The following is a 16,207-nucleotide window of genomic DNA, read 5'->3' on the forward strand; positions in this document are numbered from 1 at the left end:
ATTGAGATGTTATCGTTGCGCTGCTTTAATTCTCTGAAGGGGGTATTTTTATTTGTCGGATAAAGGTGAACTAAAAAATTCTTATTTTCACGCTTTCGTTTTATTAGGAATGGTCAGCCTTCCAGGTTTTCAAAGTTGAAGAATACTCATACTCACAGATTCAGACAATCTGTGTATTTTACAAAATCAAATTGTGGAAAATTTGTTCAGAAACCTAACAGGGTAAGATTATAGTTTCAAGTTTTTCTTTTTTGTCCATTCATTCTCCTCACGTATATCTGTACAGGGATCCCTGGTGTTTTTCATAATGTTTGTGACTGTTCATTAAATACATGTAACAAGAATCCGTTCAGGCTTAAAGTTATTATGACAGAAGAAAGAGGAATCTCGTATGTGATTTAGCAGGATTTTATTGGATTTATTATAGTTTTAGCTTTCATGGCTTAAGATTTTTTTTTAATAACTTCATTAAGGTAAAATTTACATACCATAAAGTTCACCCATTGTAGGTATACATACAGTGTAATGATTTTTAGTAAATTTACTGAGGTGTACAACCATCAACATTAATTCCATTTTAGAACATTTTCATCATTATGAAAATCCTATGAGTCACAATGGTCCAGTCTGCAACCAATCATGAAATGAATGGCACAGGACCAGGTAGCGTTTCATTCCATTGTACGTGGGGCGACCCATAGGGTTTTCATTGACTGACTTTCAGGTGTAGATCACCAGGCCTTTCTTCCTAGTCCACCTTAGTCTGGAAGCTCCTCTAAAATCTGTTCAGCATCATAGCAACACACAAGCCTCCACTGACAGACGGGCAATGGCTGTGCATGAGGTGCATTGGCTGGGAATCAAACCCTGGTATCTCGCGTGGAAGATGAGAATTCTACCCCAGAACCACCACTGCCCCCACTACTCCATGCTTTTTTTTTTTTTTTTAGCTCTTAAAAGCCCCATCAGACTTAAAGTAAACAAGCCCACACAGCAGTGTTAGAGCTGTACTTTCTCTCAGTGAAGGCCAAGCAGATCAGCCCCATCCTGCTTCACTGCTGCTTGACGTCAAGAGTCAGTATGGTTTGGCACTTGAAGGGGAGCTTACCTCCTTCCACTGGTCCTTCTCCACCACCAGAACGATATATGTGTCATGCTGAGCGCCACTACTACCACCCTTCTTGAGTGAGAAACTCAGACATCGGCCTTATCAACTCCCTTTCATGGTCCACCCACGCCACCCTCCCTTACTTCCAAGTTTATAGGTCCCTCGCTTCAACTTTCCCTCTGCCTCTACTGACGAACAGTGGTGACTTTGCGTGAGGTACATTGGCCAGGAATTGAACACGGGTCTCCCGCATAGAAGGAGAGACTTCTACCACTGGACTACCACTGCCCCTATCGTGAGACATCAGGTTTTCAAAAATAGCTATGGCCATAGAATATATAAACATGTCTTACACCATCTTTTAATCTCTTGGGTAATGAGGCATGAAATCAACTGAAAATTTGATGTCTGTGTAACTTAGATATGGTGTAAATGGAGTTTCAGGCCTAAGTGGTTCCTAAATGCTGCTGTTCTTATTGAACAGATACAATTGGTTGTAGTACTTTTCTAAGATTGTCGTTAAGATTTATTTCCTGTTACCCTTCCCCCTTAAGGAAAGGCTCTTTAACATTCTTAGAACATTTTTTTTCAGAATATATACAATAATCTTTCCTCTTGACTAATCATTTAAAATTGTATAATGTTATAGGATTGTGTAAAATCTCATAATACTTCAGAATAAAAGAGTGGGAAGAAATAACCCTTCCCAAGAAAAGGAACTATTTCATTAAAATTTACTCTTTACGTAATTTGATCGAGCTCAAAGTCAGTAATCACCTCAATTAGAGATGTAAAAATGGAATATATGAATCTCAAGACTGGCTCAGCTGTATCAAGTTTGTGAAGATAGTCTAATACAAGCATGGTGTTTCATTAGAACTTTTACCTGAAGTTTTTTGTAGCCTTAAAGTAATTGGAAGTTAAGCCTGGCATAAATACTTTTTTATAAACGTATATGTTTTATTATGCACAACATATTCATTTCTAAAATAATTGTGAAAAGAGGAATCAACTTTGTTTTTATAATTACTCCAGTCTAATATATCATTTTTATGTGTGTTTCTATAACATTCCACATGATCTGTTTCCTGTTATAAGTACCCTGAGGATGAAATGTAAAATAAACCAAAAGCTAAATTTCAAAAAGATTAAAATCCATTCCTGTGGCCACATCTTTGAAAATTATTATAGGACCTAGATGTTTTCTATTTAGATGTTTAAACATTAATCAGGCAATAATTTTAAAACCATAATTTAGTATAACAACTATTATGGCTTTCACTGAATTAGTGGCTTATTATTTTTAATGCTGTGGGTTGTGCAGTCGATTCCCTCCCCCCCGACCCCAACACAACCTCGTACCTGTTTCCTTTTTAAAAAGCAGCAGCAGCTTCAGCAATAGCAATTCACCTGACTAAACCCTGATCTTTTCTTTTTCTGGCATTGCCTTAGTTGCTGGGTTAATCTAAATTTTATTATCAAAGGGAAAACGAGTACTGTTTGAAGAGGCCTTTTATTTAATGGAGTGATTGTAGTGTTTGTGAACAGTTTTATTGACTTCCCTAGAGGGTAATAGTGTATGTAATCTTATGATAGAGTTAATTTAGGAATTATTATTATTTAGCTCTTCATGTTGAGGGAACCTTGTCTCTCTGATATCTGTATAGGTATATACCAATCTTCTAGCCCTTAACTTTCTATAAACTCATTTTTTAAAAAATAATTTTGGCTTCTATTTTAAGCCTTGTTGTTGTGTGCTGTCAAGCCGATTTCGACTCAGTGATTCTATACAACAGAGTACAGCTGTCTCATAGGGTTTCCTAGGCCAAAATCTTTATGGGAACAGATCACCAGGTCTTTTCTTCTTAGGAGCAGCTGGTGGATTTGAACCACTGACCTTTCAGGTAGCAGACAAGCGCTTAACCATTGCACCACCAGGGCTCCATGTTTTAATCCTTAATCGCTCACAAATAGACATTCTAAAAGGAGCTACTACTAACTTCATCCCATTTGATTGGACCTTGGAATATAAAAAAAATAGGCAGTCTCCAAATTACAAATGAGTTCTGTTCCTAAGTCTGTCTTAAAGTAGAATTTATATATAAGTCTGAACAGTTAGATACAGTTCACATCTAACATCAGTCAAATGTTTGTCTTAGTATATAGTATATAATATAAAAACATAAAAGAAACCCTTCCAGCCACACCAAAACATTTTAACATAATAACACAGTAATAATAATAATGTTTTGATGCACGTCACAAAGCAGTGCTCATTTATTGCTGTGAACCATTGTGTGTACCTCAAATTTTTAATATAATAGGCTTTATATGGGTTGATTCCTTACCGGTTATACATAAGCAGGATGTTCGTAACCCGGGGACTGCTTGTAGTTGAAATGTGGCCCGGGACTAATTTTTATTTGGTATAGTGAAAGAATTTGATTAAAAGACAAAGCTCTCTCCATGCTTTGTGACCAAATATTTGCATATAACCAACTAGGTTGTATTTTACTTTTTACTGTGAACATTTGTTTGAGATAATTGAGAAGAAGGAAAATTAGATAATAAAGTTTACCAGTCTTCAAAGTAGAATTCTGATTTATAAAAAGAACACATTTGGAAATGAATTTAATATACAATGGCTGCTGTTTTTGAAGTTACAGAATTTGTAACTATTATTGTGACCCTTGTTCTTGCCCAAAAAATGAACACTGGTCAAGTCCTTACTGAGTGCTAAAGGAGAGATTCAAGAAGACTTCCTGCTTGGGCCATTAAAGTTAAATGCTGTTTTATGCTCTCCAAGCTTGGAGAACCCTTTTCTTGCAACTCAGTAGAGACCTTTGATGGGGTCTTCTATTGGCAGAATCTGCCAGCAGGAGAGACTAGCTGCCTATCAGGTGCTCAGACTGGGATCTCCACTAAATTGGTAGCTCCTGAAGGAAGAAGATGGGTCAGTTTAGCCTATGCACCTTGTACATAGTATTAGATAGGAATTTTGTTAAATAAGTTCGGAACAGTTTGCCTGAGAGAGCATGTTGTGTCACCAAGGTCTTTCCTTCTGTACCATACCTTCTCCTGATTTCTTGGGATTATAAAATCTCCTGATTTCTTGGGATTATACGTCCCAGTATTTCAATTTATGCTGAATTTATCTTTGTTAAAGGTTCAATTTTGTCTAGGGTTTTTCTTCATGTGGCTTCCCATCCATTTTTTACAGGAGAATTTAATTGAATGATTTTTGGGAGAAATCCTTTTTATAGTCGAGCTTAATGTAGTCTCTTCCAGTGAGTTAGCAAGTAGCCAAGATTTCCTTCCTTTTTTCTCCTTGCTTTTGCCACCCCCAAAAGTGAATTAACAAGGAACCATTCCTCTGATCAGCCAGCCGGGAAGCACACAGTTATTCACTGTCCTCAGATAAATACCTATTGTAATTATGCGGGAAGCCCACAGTTATTCACTGTCCTCAAATACCTATTGTAATTATGCGGGGGGCCAGGAAATGGCCTTTTAAAGTAAACTTCTATCATGAAAATGGTTACTTCAATGGAATTTTTGTGATAAAGAAAGATTGGTTTGAAAGTACAAACAGAAGTAAGTAAAAATAAGGGAGTTTTTGATTCTTAAATGTCGATAACTTTTGTCAACATTTTGACAACAAATAATGTCTTTTTTTCTTCTTGGAATTTAATTAATTTCATTATGAATCAGAGAAATAATGTTAGCCCATTAGAGCGCGTTTGAAAGTTGTCATTTTCCTGGCATGATAAATTTCAAGAATTAATTAAAAAAATTTTTAACTTACCAGTTTTTCAAATTGGTTTTATGTATAATAATTTTAAAAATTTATTAGTGTATAAAATAAGCTAGGAAACCAGTTTCAGGAAAACTTATTTTATTAGCATCATAACCTCTTTTAATATCTAAGGTACCTAGAATCAAGGGCAACTCTATCAGACCCTTTTCCATCTGTTATACCAATAAAGTACACTTGGAAGCTGTAGTTTTAACATTTAATTATTTTTTCCTTTACAGACCAACTTTAGAGGTGGCAGATTCCAACCACATTATAAATCAGGCCTAGTACAGAAGAGCTTGTACATTCAGGCTAAATATCAGCGTTTACGATTTGCTGGTCCAAGGGGATTTATCACTAATAAATTCAGAGAAAGATTACTGAGGAAAAAAAAGGTTGGTTGGATTACAATAATTTAAAAATGTTGAGTGACCTTTGAACTCCTAAATTACAAAATGTTGCTTAGATAAATCAGATATTTCATTTGGTTTTGACTTAAGAAACAACCTACATAAAAAAAATCTTATTTTCATGAAAATAAAATAAAAACTTCAAAGGGGTAATGGTAATAGAGTTGTGAAACTGTTTAACCTTAAAATGCTTTTAGCTGTTGTACCTCAAATATTATGAATGTGTCACTTTTTACTTTAGAATTTCTGTTGTATGGTTAATCTTTGAAATGGCAATTTGGGTAAAGACTTTTGACTGATATATTTTAGCCTTATACAGTGTGAATTATCTAAGTACCAAAAAATAGTGAACTGACTATGTAAAAAGGGTACATAATTATAAAATACACTTACCTAATAAAAATTGAGTTTTTTTACTTGATCCTTTTAATTGAATACTATTTTAGTTGTGGACTGATTATATTTTACTTAGCTATGTAATTAACTTCTATATGATAATTGTATTTTAAATGACAACCATAGCATTCTGTCAGTTAAGTGAGGCATGTTTGTCAATTTTTAACTCATTTTTGTTAATAGTTTCAGGCTAATTATTTTATTCTGAGAAATGTACGTATCCCTGATGTTGCTATCAAATAGCAATCGTTTTATAAATTTTATGGTCATAAGTGTTTCTTTAAATATTTACTGTTATGACATCTTTACATCAAGCTCACTTAGAGATGTTAGTAAAACTTAACATTTTTTGGAAGATGACACAGTAGAGTAAAGTTAACTGATAGTAAGTTTTAAATAGAAGGTTTCATGTAGCTGTCACCACCACCACCACCACCCCATTTTAATTGAGTGCCTTAGAAGAGGTTTCCAATTTCACTATGTATGTCACTCTTGCTTTTATGAAAGCAGTCCCTTTTTTAAAAACATGAGTGTAATTGGGGTCATTTTCCCCTCTGATGCACCTCCCTGCTGTCAGGCTGTGCCAGGGCTTGGATCAAGGTGCTGCTTCACTTCCCTGCCTTATGTGGTGAGTTTCTTTGCAGTAGATCTTCTAGGCATTTGTTCCCAATCACAGGTGTCTCAGGGAAGCTAGTCATTGATTTCTGTTCTAGGAGGAAGACTAACATGGGCCTTTTCTTCATTTGTAAGGTCCGGTCTCTGGTAGATGGTGTCTGCTTCTGTTCTGTTAGCTCTGAGCTGAACTTTGAGTTTTTGGCTTTGTTTCACTCCATTTTACCTCTATCTTTTAGATGATTTGGCCTCCTGAGTGCTTACCTGTCTGCTTAGGCCTGCAGTTTCTGTGTACTCACAGACTTGCTCTAGTACGTCCTTTTCTCCTTTGTCTCAGCTTGCCTAATTCCTGCTGACTGGTCCATTCCTTCAGATCACATTGCCCAATAACCTCGCTGAACACTAAGTAAAAATCAGAGATAAGTCTTCATCATAGGACATAAGAAGTGTGACCTGGAAGGATCTATAACCTGCTGTGGGTCTCATATCTTTAGGGCCTATGCTCTTTGTATTGTCTCAAATATAGCAAGGAGTCCCTGGGTGATGCATTCAAGTGTACAATTACTAGCCGAAAAGTTGATGGTTCAAACCCACCCAGAGGCACCTTGGAAGACAGGCCTGGCAATCTGCTTCTGCAAGGTAACAGCCTTGAAAACCCTAGAGAGCAGTTCTACTCTGCACACATGGGGTCACCATGAGTCAGAATCGACTCACTGGCAGCTAACAACAAAATATAACAATTACAGTTAAGAGTCCAGTGCAGGTCACAGGCTCGCCCTCCTATTACCTTTCACTGCCATCTGAATGCTTCAGGGGTGGTCCCAGCACACTAGATTAAAAAAAAAAAAACAAAAAAACAATGCCTCCTATTCTTCCAGTGTCTACTACTTTTTTTCTTAGGCCTATACGTCTGGATGCTACTTCATATATCTTTATATTGTAGCCACTTTGACATGGGCTTTTCCAATCTGGCCACTGTCAGTGCCTGCAAGTAAGCCATAGCCAAGCTTTTTATAGATTTGTGTTTGAACAAGGCCCAACTCTGTAAGTTCAGCATCAAATCCAGTACCCTACTATTAGCACCCTACTTAATAATTGGGCTCCATACTCTTCTAACCCTTAGGGAAAGGAATGAGTCATTGCAGCTGCTCTGTTTCTGTCAAGGTCTGGTCTAAGCCACCTGAGATGAATTTGGCCTGTAAGCTGTCCCAGTAAAAAACTGTGCCACTCCAGAGCCCCATTCCATGTGTATAAACTGATGACTTGGACCTATTCATTTCACCTTTGCCTTAATGCCCTAAAGAAAAGTGGCGAAGGCCTCGAGTCTTTGGTTTCTTCTAATGTTGCTTCCCCATTCCCTCAAATTAGGGACACTATTGCTCAAATGCTCAAATGAGTCACTGGATTAGGTACCATTTGCATCACATTTCTTACCAAGTTTTGGCATCAGAGGGATCTTTGAAGGTCCTGCCCTACAGAAGAACCTTAATCTAGGCAGCGTCTGTACACTTTGGCTTTTGCCCTGTTAGAGAGTTCATCCTTAAGACAGTTATGATGAATCTACATGTCCTCGAACTTCTCAAGCCTCAAATTAGATATTGTCTTAGTTACCTAGTGCTGCTATAACAGAAATACCACAGTAGGTAGCTTTAAGAAACAGAAATTTATTTTCTCACAGTTTAGGAGGCTAGAAGTCCAAAATCAGGGTGCTGGATCTAGAAGAAGGCTTTTCCTCTCTGTTGGCTCTGGAGGAAGGTCCTTGTCTATTCAGCTTCTGCTTCCTGGTTCCTTGGAGATCTCCATGTGTTTTGGCATCTATCTTACCTCATCTCTCCTCTGCTAAACTCTGCTAGCTGGCATTTAATCTCTTTTATATCTCAAAAGAGATTGACTCAAGATATACCTTAGGTTAATCCTGCCTCATTAACATAAAAAATAACCATTCCCAAATAGGATTATAACCGCAGGCATAGGGGTTAGGGTTTACAATACATTTTGGAGGGACATAATTCAATCCATAAGAGTTATGAACCTACATATTCCCCCATGCTCACATTCCACCAAGAAGGTTTAGACTCATCTTTTCTGGACTCCTCAGTCCCCCGCCATATTGAAGCACCTGGGCTGATCAGTTGTGGCTTGAAGGTCTTGTGATGCATCTGTAATGTAGTCTGGTGGCTGTGCCATCAGATTATGTGCTTCCCATCTCCACCACAAAACAGCCTCTGAGAGCTTCTAGATGTGCTTCTAATATATCATCTTTTCCACTTACCAGAACGATAGTGGTTTCCTTAAAACTGCATTGGCTTCTCAGCTGCCTACAAATTAGTGAGATTCCCAAGCAGTATTAGAGAAGTACAGAACTGAAATTCTTCTTTCTCATTTATCGCACACCACCGTAGTAACCCCATTCTGGCACCCAGATTCCCCTTTATCGTGGTTTCTTTTTCTTGGATTCTGTGCTTGGGCTAGAAGATGAGGGAAGTGGAGAGGAATGCCCATTACCACCTGGAATAAGGCTCATCTTTTATCCACTGTCAATTTCAAGTGTCATTATTAAAAATCCTCTGCTCATCACAGAAAGTTTTCCGAAACTATTGAGGGTCTGACTATGTATCAGAATAGGACAAAGAACCCAGTAAGAATTCATGAAACAACCTCTGGGAATATTGCCTTTGAAAAATGTTAGCTGTTTTGCATTTGGTCAGGGAGATACGGAGTTTTTTAGCACCATGGATTGTCCAGCAGTCTTTAGGTGCCTGTAAGCTAGGTGCCTACCAGAACTCAGCCAGTGGATAAGGGGGAGAAAGAAGAGTGCATAAAGACAACACAGGCATGAAATTAAAGACCAAGATTCATTACTTTGGGGTTGAAAGAAACCCTGTAAGTCATGGAGTATGAAGATGGAACAGGAACGAAGGTCAGATGAATCAGTAAGACTCTATTACACATCTGCTGTGCCCCTAGAGCTGACGTATGTTGGGGTGCGAAAGAAGTGGAAGCTATAAACTTGTCCTACGAATCTTCCCCAGTTCTCCTTCCAACTTTAATTGTTCCAAGGTTTATTTCTTTCACTCGTTCATTGTTTTTAATGGCTGCACATTATTCTGTGGATGTATTATTTATTTTATTGCTCATCAGACTTTTTTGCTCACATTCCCTAAAAGAATTTTGAAAATTATCTACCTCTTTGCACATTTTTAGGATGATACCTAGTATTTTTTTTTATCATAAATTTAACTCATAAAGGTTATTTCTGGCATATTATAAATACTGACAGTCTTAAATAAAACTTACATCGTTCTTTTAAATCTTTTTAACGGATGAGTTTTTGTTTGGGGGCACATTGAGCTTATGTTAACAAAAATACAGTGGTGGAATATTTTGGGGAAAATAGCAATAATTGTGGCTTTAGGTATTAAATATTTCCTCTGGGTTAAAGGAGCCCCTAGTGGCACAGTGGTTAAAGTACTTGGCTGCTAACGAAAAGGTCACTGGTTCCAACCCACCAGGTGCTCCACGGGAGAAAGATGTGACAATCTGCTTTTGGAAAGATTTACAGCCTTGGAAACCCTGTGGGCAGTTCTGTTCTGCTCTATAAGGTCACTATGGGCCGGAATTTACTCAACGACAGTGGGTTTGGTTTGGGTTGAGTTAATATTACAGTTGATCAAAATAGCAAAAGTATATTACAAATTTTGTTTAGTATTGATTAAACAAAGTTTTATTGGAAATACAGTCCATTCTTTAATTAGTTTATGTATTTGTAGATAAATATTACTTATTGCTAGTAGAATGATAGTGCTCAAGTACCCATTCTAATTCTATTTTTTCTTTTTATAGGTGTAGGTGCTGAGAAACCTTATTTATATGGTTATGTAGATGGAATGAGAGGAGTTATAGCAATGCCACTCAGTTCTTTGAACTCACTCTGAATAATAGGCCAAAAATATCACTTAGCGATCTATCATTAAAAAGTATTTTGCGTGTTCTACCACTGATAGCTTGCTTTTTGTCCTCTTTCAATTTTATTAAAGGAAAGCAAAGGATTGGAAATCGTCTGACTTGCAAAAAGTATGATATTGATTGCCAGTTGTTAGGGTTGGCTTGCCTGACAGCATCACGGATGTTTCCAGTCAAGGCTTTTTGGAGGACCCCCAGATTAAGGCATAAGTAGTAAGATGCAGGGTGAGAGGTGTATGTCTTTCTTGTGTAAAGTAAGAGGTGGGGATCCGGCCTTAACTACTTGGGCAAGCAAGTTAATTCTGGAAAGCGAACAATGGGAATTTGAAAATCTGGAAATTAATTTCTTCCAAATGATCTGCACTCACATATGCCTTGGAGAGCCTTCACATAGCCCTAAGGGTACACGTACTCGGGTTTGACGATTGCCAGCTTATTTCACCGAGCCTCTGTTGATGGCTTCTGGATAACGTACAGATTTTCATTATTTTCATAACACCATTGGGCACACAGACATTTTGATACCTTGCCATATTGCCCTTTCAATGTTTTTTACTATTTTATACTCTTCACTCACAGTACATGAAAGGGCCTGTTTACCTACACCCTAGCCAGCATACATGTATCATCAGTCTTAATTATCAATTGCCAGTCTAATAGCAGAAAAAGTTCTCATTTGCTTTTCTTTGATTATTAATGATTTTGAGCATCTTTTTAATGGGCCTATTAGGCATATTGAATTTCTTCCCTCTATTTCCTTATTTCTATCCTTTGCCATAGTTTCTGTGAGGGACAGTACTTTTTCTTACCGATTTGTAAGAGCTCTTGATTTACTGAGGGTACCTACCTATCATACATTTTGCTGGTGTTTATTTTATGCTTGTCAGCTGTTTATGATACCTTTTATATTATAGAACTTTAAATGTTCATGAATTTGTAAAGTTTGTCCCATATGGCGTCTAGATTTCGTATCATCCTTATACTTACAAAAACTCTTTACTCTGTTTCCTTTAAGTGGTTTTATGGTTAAATTTTAAACATTTAAATATTTAACCCATTTAGAGTATATTTTTATGATGCAATGTGAGATGAAGATCTAATTTTTTTCCCAACAGATAGTTTTTCTAGCACCGTTTATTAAATAATTTGTCCTTTCACCGCTGATTGATGTGCCACCTTTACAACATTCTTACACATTCCTGGTCTGTTTTTGGATTGTTTTTTGAGCCTTCTAACATGTTTCCTTGTCTCCTGTGATTTGCTTGTTCAGTGTCTTCACTTTTGGCACAGTTATTGTCCCAAAACACAGATTGTGTCATTTCACTCTTCCACAGAAACCTTCCAAATGTCCTATTGCCTACAGGGAAGCAACCAAACTTGCTTTCCAGCTCTAGCCCTAAACTACCTTTCTAGCCACATTTCCCCATGAACCTGTTTCTTGGAGCATAGCATATATTATGGATTTGTACTTTGTTCCTGTTGTTCTCTTGGCTGGAAATAACCTCTTGATTCCCATTCTTTTCTCATAAAATCATACTTTCCTTTTAGGACCCACTGTAAAGCCTTACCAAAGCCCCCTCTTTAGCTCTTATTTAATTTGATGTCTAATTCTTGCTGTTTACCTCTTACCCCAAATAGATTATCAGCTTCTTAAGAGTAACGACTGCCTCATTAGTCTTTATATCTTCCCCTATTGCCTTCCATATAGTCAGTCTTCAGGAAATGCTTTTTGAATGGATTTGAATCTCATCTTACACATTCACATGCACACATCCATATCCTCTAAATTAATTAGTGAACAAAACCATGGTATCAGGGGTCTCCAAGACCACTCTCAGGTTCGGTGATTCACAAAGAGGACTCCCATGAGTATACCACTATATACCACTCAGTATATAGTGGTACTCGTGGCTATGATTTATTGCAGCAAAAAGATACATGACAAAATCAGCAAAGGGAAAAGGTGCATGGGGTGAAGTCTGGGGAGGACCAGGCAGGAGCTTCCAAGGGTCCTCTCCCAGTGGAGTCACGTAGGATGCACTTAATTCCCTCGGGAACAAGTGTGACAACACATGTGAAATATTGGCAGTTGGCTAAATTGTTAGATACTCAGTGGCCAGGTTTTTTTATTGGGGCTGAGCACATAGACACCCCCTGCCAGGCATATGCCCAAATTCCAGACTCCAGAAGAAAGCAGGTTCTCAGCATAAACCACATTGTTTATACAAACAGTTTAGGCCCAGTGAGCCACCCTTACCAGTTAATGGTGGGAATCCTCCTGAAATCTAAGTTCCCAGATGCCAGCTAAGGACCCATCTTGTAAGCAGGCCTGCTATGTTAACTCTTTTCTGCACAACTATATTTTTGAAGAACTTAATTTCATAGACAGTAAATGCCCAAAAGGAGAAGGAAAAGGTAATATGGTGGCAATGGTCAGGGGATGTATGTCAAATACTTTGATTTGTTTTCACTGAGGAGGTGGGTCGTTAGCTGAGTCATAGAGAGGAGCAAGACCTAGAAAGGGCTGCAACCAAAGACCCATTTTGGCAGTAGGATATAGGGTTGGGTAGATACGGCAGAAGGGGCCCTGGAGGCACAGTGGTTAAGTGCTTGGCTGCCAACCAAAAGGTTTGAGCTGACCAGCCACTTTACAGGAGAAAGATGTGGCAATCTGCTTCCGTACAGTTTACAGGCTTGGAAATCCCATGGGTCAGTTCTATTCTGTCCTATGTGAGGTTGTTATGAGTTGGAATCGACTCGACGGCAATGGTTATGGGTATATATGGCGGGGGGGGGGAATTATAGAGGGCCTTGAAGGCTCGGTGAAATACTTAGGGTTTGATGTGGTAGCAGTAGGACATCTTCCGCAAATGAAAAAGAGAGAATGGTACTTTTAGGAACCTCACTTGTTTAGCAGTAGGTAGACAGGGTATGGAGGAGGAGAGAATGAGGTGCAGGAAGACCAACAAAGAAAGAGTTGCAGTAACCCAGGTTTCAAGTTATGAAAACTTTGGTGCTCATATATCTAGTATTCATAGCATTCAACTTAAAATAGGCTTCCAAATAATTGGAAGGAGAGGAGGATCAGTTTGAGAGATAGTGTGGAAAAGGCTGTGTTAAGTAAGGGTAAAAGTGATTCAAAATAATCACAAATTTCTGTAAATAAGATATTTCAGTTGAAATTTTTTTAGAATTATTACAGTTAGAATTTAATGTTAGGTAAAATATACTTGAAAATAAATTTATGATTTTTATATTGTATAATGAGTAAAGAAATAGGATACAGTGACGTTTACTTCCATTTAGAGGAATGATGTTAACAAAGATACATATGCATGTATTTTGAACATTTCTTTAACCAAAATAGAAATAAGGAGAATAAAAATTTTCTATCAACACTGGTTTTGTTTGGAATTAAACATTTCCGTACTAATATAAATGTCAAAAATAAATCAACTTTTAAATTTCTTTCAGTTTTAATTAATGTAAGATCCTAGTAAAAGGTAAGGATATGTGTTTTAATAAATCTTTAAATGTCCCTGAAAAACATGATATTCTATTATGTTTGTTCTTTTATTAGTTGCATGATCTTAACGTCCAGTTCGTGGTTGATAATTTAATATTTTGGATAGTATCACAGTATAGAATCCATGTTCCTTACCCTTTAATCATAGTCTTATTGTTCTTGTGAATCCCTTTTCCTGTATTTATTGAAGACTTACCAACTGCATTTTTTATGTTGTAAGTAACCACCCAAAAAGCAAGAAACCTTTCCCCCCCTCTAATAGCTTTCTCTGCAGTTACCAGTTAAGCTAAAAGAGTCCATATAGTTTTAGAATTAAAGATACTATATGATGAAAAAAATAATAGTTACCAAGTTATAAAACATCTGCTAGTTTGAGGGTGTGTGTATTGAGTCAGGCTCCATACTCGAGAGACTAAGGTTTAAGAGTTTCTTGGTTTTATGCTAGGGATGCTCCCAATGAAATCCACCTAAATAGCAGAATGCTGTTTTCATCAACGTATTAATACCAGCGTATCTAGTTCCATATGTTTTCTTTGTCCTACTGACTTGTCATTTGATACCTGCTTTGATGTGTTCTGTTACGCTGCATCTTTGAGGTTTCACATACCTTCGTGGGGATCTCAGGTGCAAGTAGTACTATATAAACTGAAATGTTTTGAAAATTACAGTGTAAACAAAACTCTGGCTCAGAAGTTATAACTGACTCTTCATTTGAAGTCTCTATTTCTTTTGTTTTCTCTCAATAGGGATATAAAAACATTGCCACAGAAATCTAATCTGGAATTGGTTCAAATGGAGGCAACACTACGGGAGGATATTTGGGAGCATCTCTGTCAGGAGTTAGAATTGGCATTAAAGCACTAATACTGTACCTTTCCTGATTAAAATAACTATTTTTCAGTAGTGGAATGCTACATCTTTTTTACATTTAAATGTTGCTTTTAAATTACAGTATTGAATTTAAAAGTTGTATTAAATACAGTTTTTGTTTTGTTTTTGCAAAAAATCTCAACCACTTGAAGGGCATTATTTGTTGATGCATTTTTCTCTAAGCATGGTTTCCTAGAGAGAACTTACTGCATTATATCCAAACATTTATATGTTGAAAGTTTTGCTTACGTAGTAAAAACAAAAACATAAAGTGTCTGAATTGTATAATGTATGTACATGAAAGAACTTTAAACAGTGGCCTTACGGTAGCAGATTTTATACCGAGTTTTTCTTTTTCTGATGACGTTTTGGCTTATAACTTAAAATTTTGTTAAGTTTGTTAAGATTAAGGCCTATATAATTCATACATTTCATATTAAGATGTAAGAAGGCTAGAGAGAAGGTGCTTCAAATTTTCCATCAGGTAGTTATGAGTGCACTGAATTTTTAGTAATAGGTTCGTTCAGTTTTTTCCACAACTATTTGCCGTTTTCAAATTTCAAAATGCTACTGTGGAAAATATATGAAGATTTTGTAATCTGTATTCCATCTTATTTTTCCCTCAGGGTAAGCTTGTTGCATATCATATTTTTAAAGGCTTTTTTAAAATCTGACAAACTCTCATATTTGAAAATTGTACTTTACTACTACAGCATTACACGTTTTGCAATGTTCAGCTGATATGCATTGAGTACCTACTAAGTGTAAGACAAAATTGAAGGGGTTTTAAGTGAAATTTTAGGTCCCAACACCTTATTTCTTTATGTTTTCAGTGCTCTGCTTAGCAGTACATGTACGTTCCCAGTTAAATTTTTGTGAAATGTTTATTTCTAATAAAATAAAATATTGTTGCCGTTTCTGCTTGGGAAGTTCTTGCCAGTTTGTGAGAACATTATTTTAATTTTATATGAGAGCTACAGCCTTGGGTGTTGATGTTTAAAATACTGTTACGGACTTTAAAAGGCAGCTTTCTATGTCAAAACGTGAAGATAGGTAAGAATTTGGTTTTTCATGACTGGATTATGAAAAGTCTTACTACAGACGTGTAATTTTTACCTATCTTTTTATATATTTCCTTAAGCGGGTCAGTGATAATGGGGAGGGGGTGGCTGTGAGTATTTGATTCATTGCTAATTGAGTAATGGATTTAGGTATTTTGGCTTCTTGTGCAGCGTACCATTTCTATAGGTCAGAATTTCCAAACATTTAACATTCCACGTGTAGTAAAAAGGAAATGCACGCACATAGGACTATCACAACTTCATATTGTGTTAGGTAATCAGGAAATCTGTCTTGAATTTTTAAATAATTTCATTCCCATATTCTGGGGGCCAGTTACTAGCCTTGACTATTTAATCATATGGTTAACAAGTACTTATTGCACACACATCATGCTAAGTTTATAGCAATGAACAAGAGAACAAGACACGTGGACTTCACCTTTATGGTACAGGCAGTCTAAGAGG

The 16,207-nt window shown here is 36.8% G+C and overlaps 1 protein-coding gene across 4 annotated transcripts in view; it reads left to right on the forward strand.

The window, feature by feature from the left end:
• Window positions 1-15,601, forward strand: part of BCLAF3 (BCLAF1 and THRAP3 family member 3) — a 61,845-nt gene extending 46,244 nt beyond the window's left edge. For 2 of the 4 annotated variants that reach the window (XM_049871940.1, XM_049871941.1), the window contains exons 9-11: window positions 108-222; window positions 5,144-5,299; window positions 14,558-15,601. In XM_049871940.1, the coding sequence (XP_049727897.1) occupies window positions 108-222; window positions 5,144-5,299; window positions 14,558-14,587 (301 nt within the window). In that variant the 3' untranslated portion in view covers window positions 14,588-15,601. Of the gene's footprint in view, window positions 1-107; window positions 223-5,143; window positions 5,300-14,557 lie in introns of those variants that run through there. The other 2 variants (XM_049871942.1, XR_007515813.1) reach the window with 2 other exon arrangements.
• The last annotated feature ends 606 nt before the right edge of the window (window positions 15,602-16,207 follow it).

This window comes from Elephas maximus, chromosome X (genome assembly GCF_024166365.1).
Source record: "Elephas maximus indicus isolate mEleMax1 chromosome X, mEleMax1 primary haplotype, whole genome shotgun sequence".
Lineage (NCBI taxonomy): Eukaryota > Metazoa > Chordata > Mammalia > Proboscidea > Elephantidae > Elephas > Elephas maximus.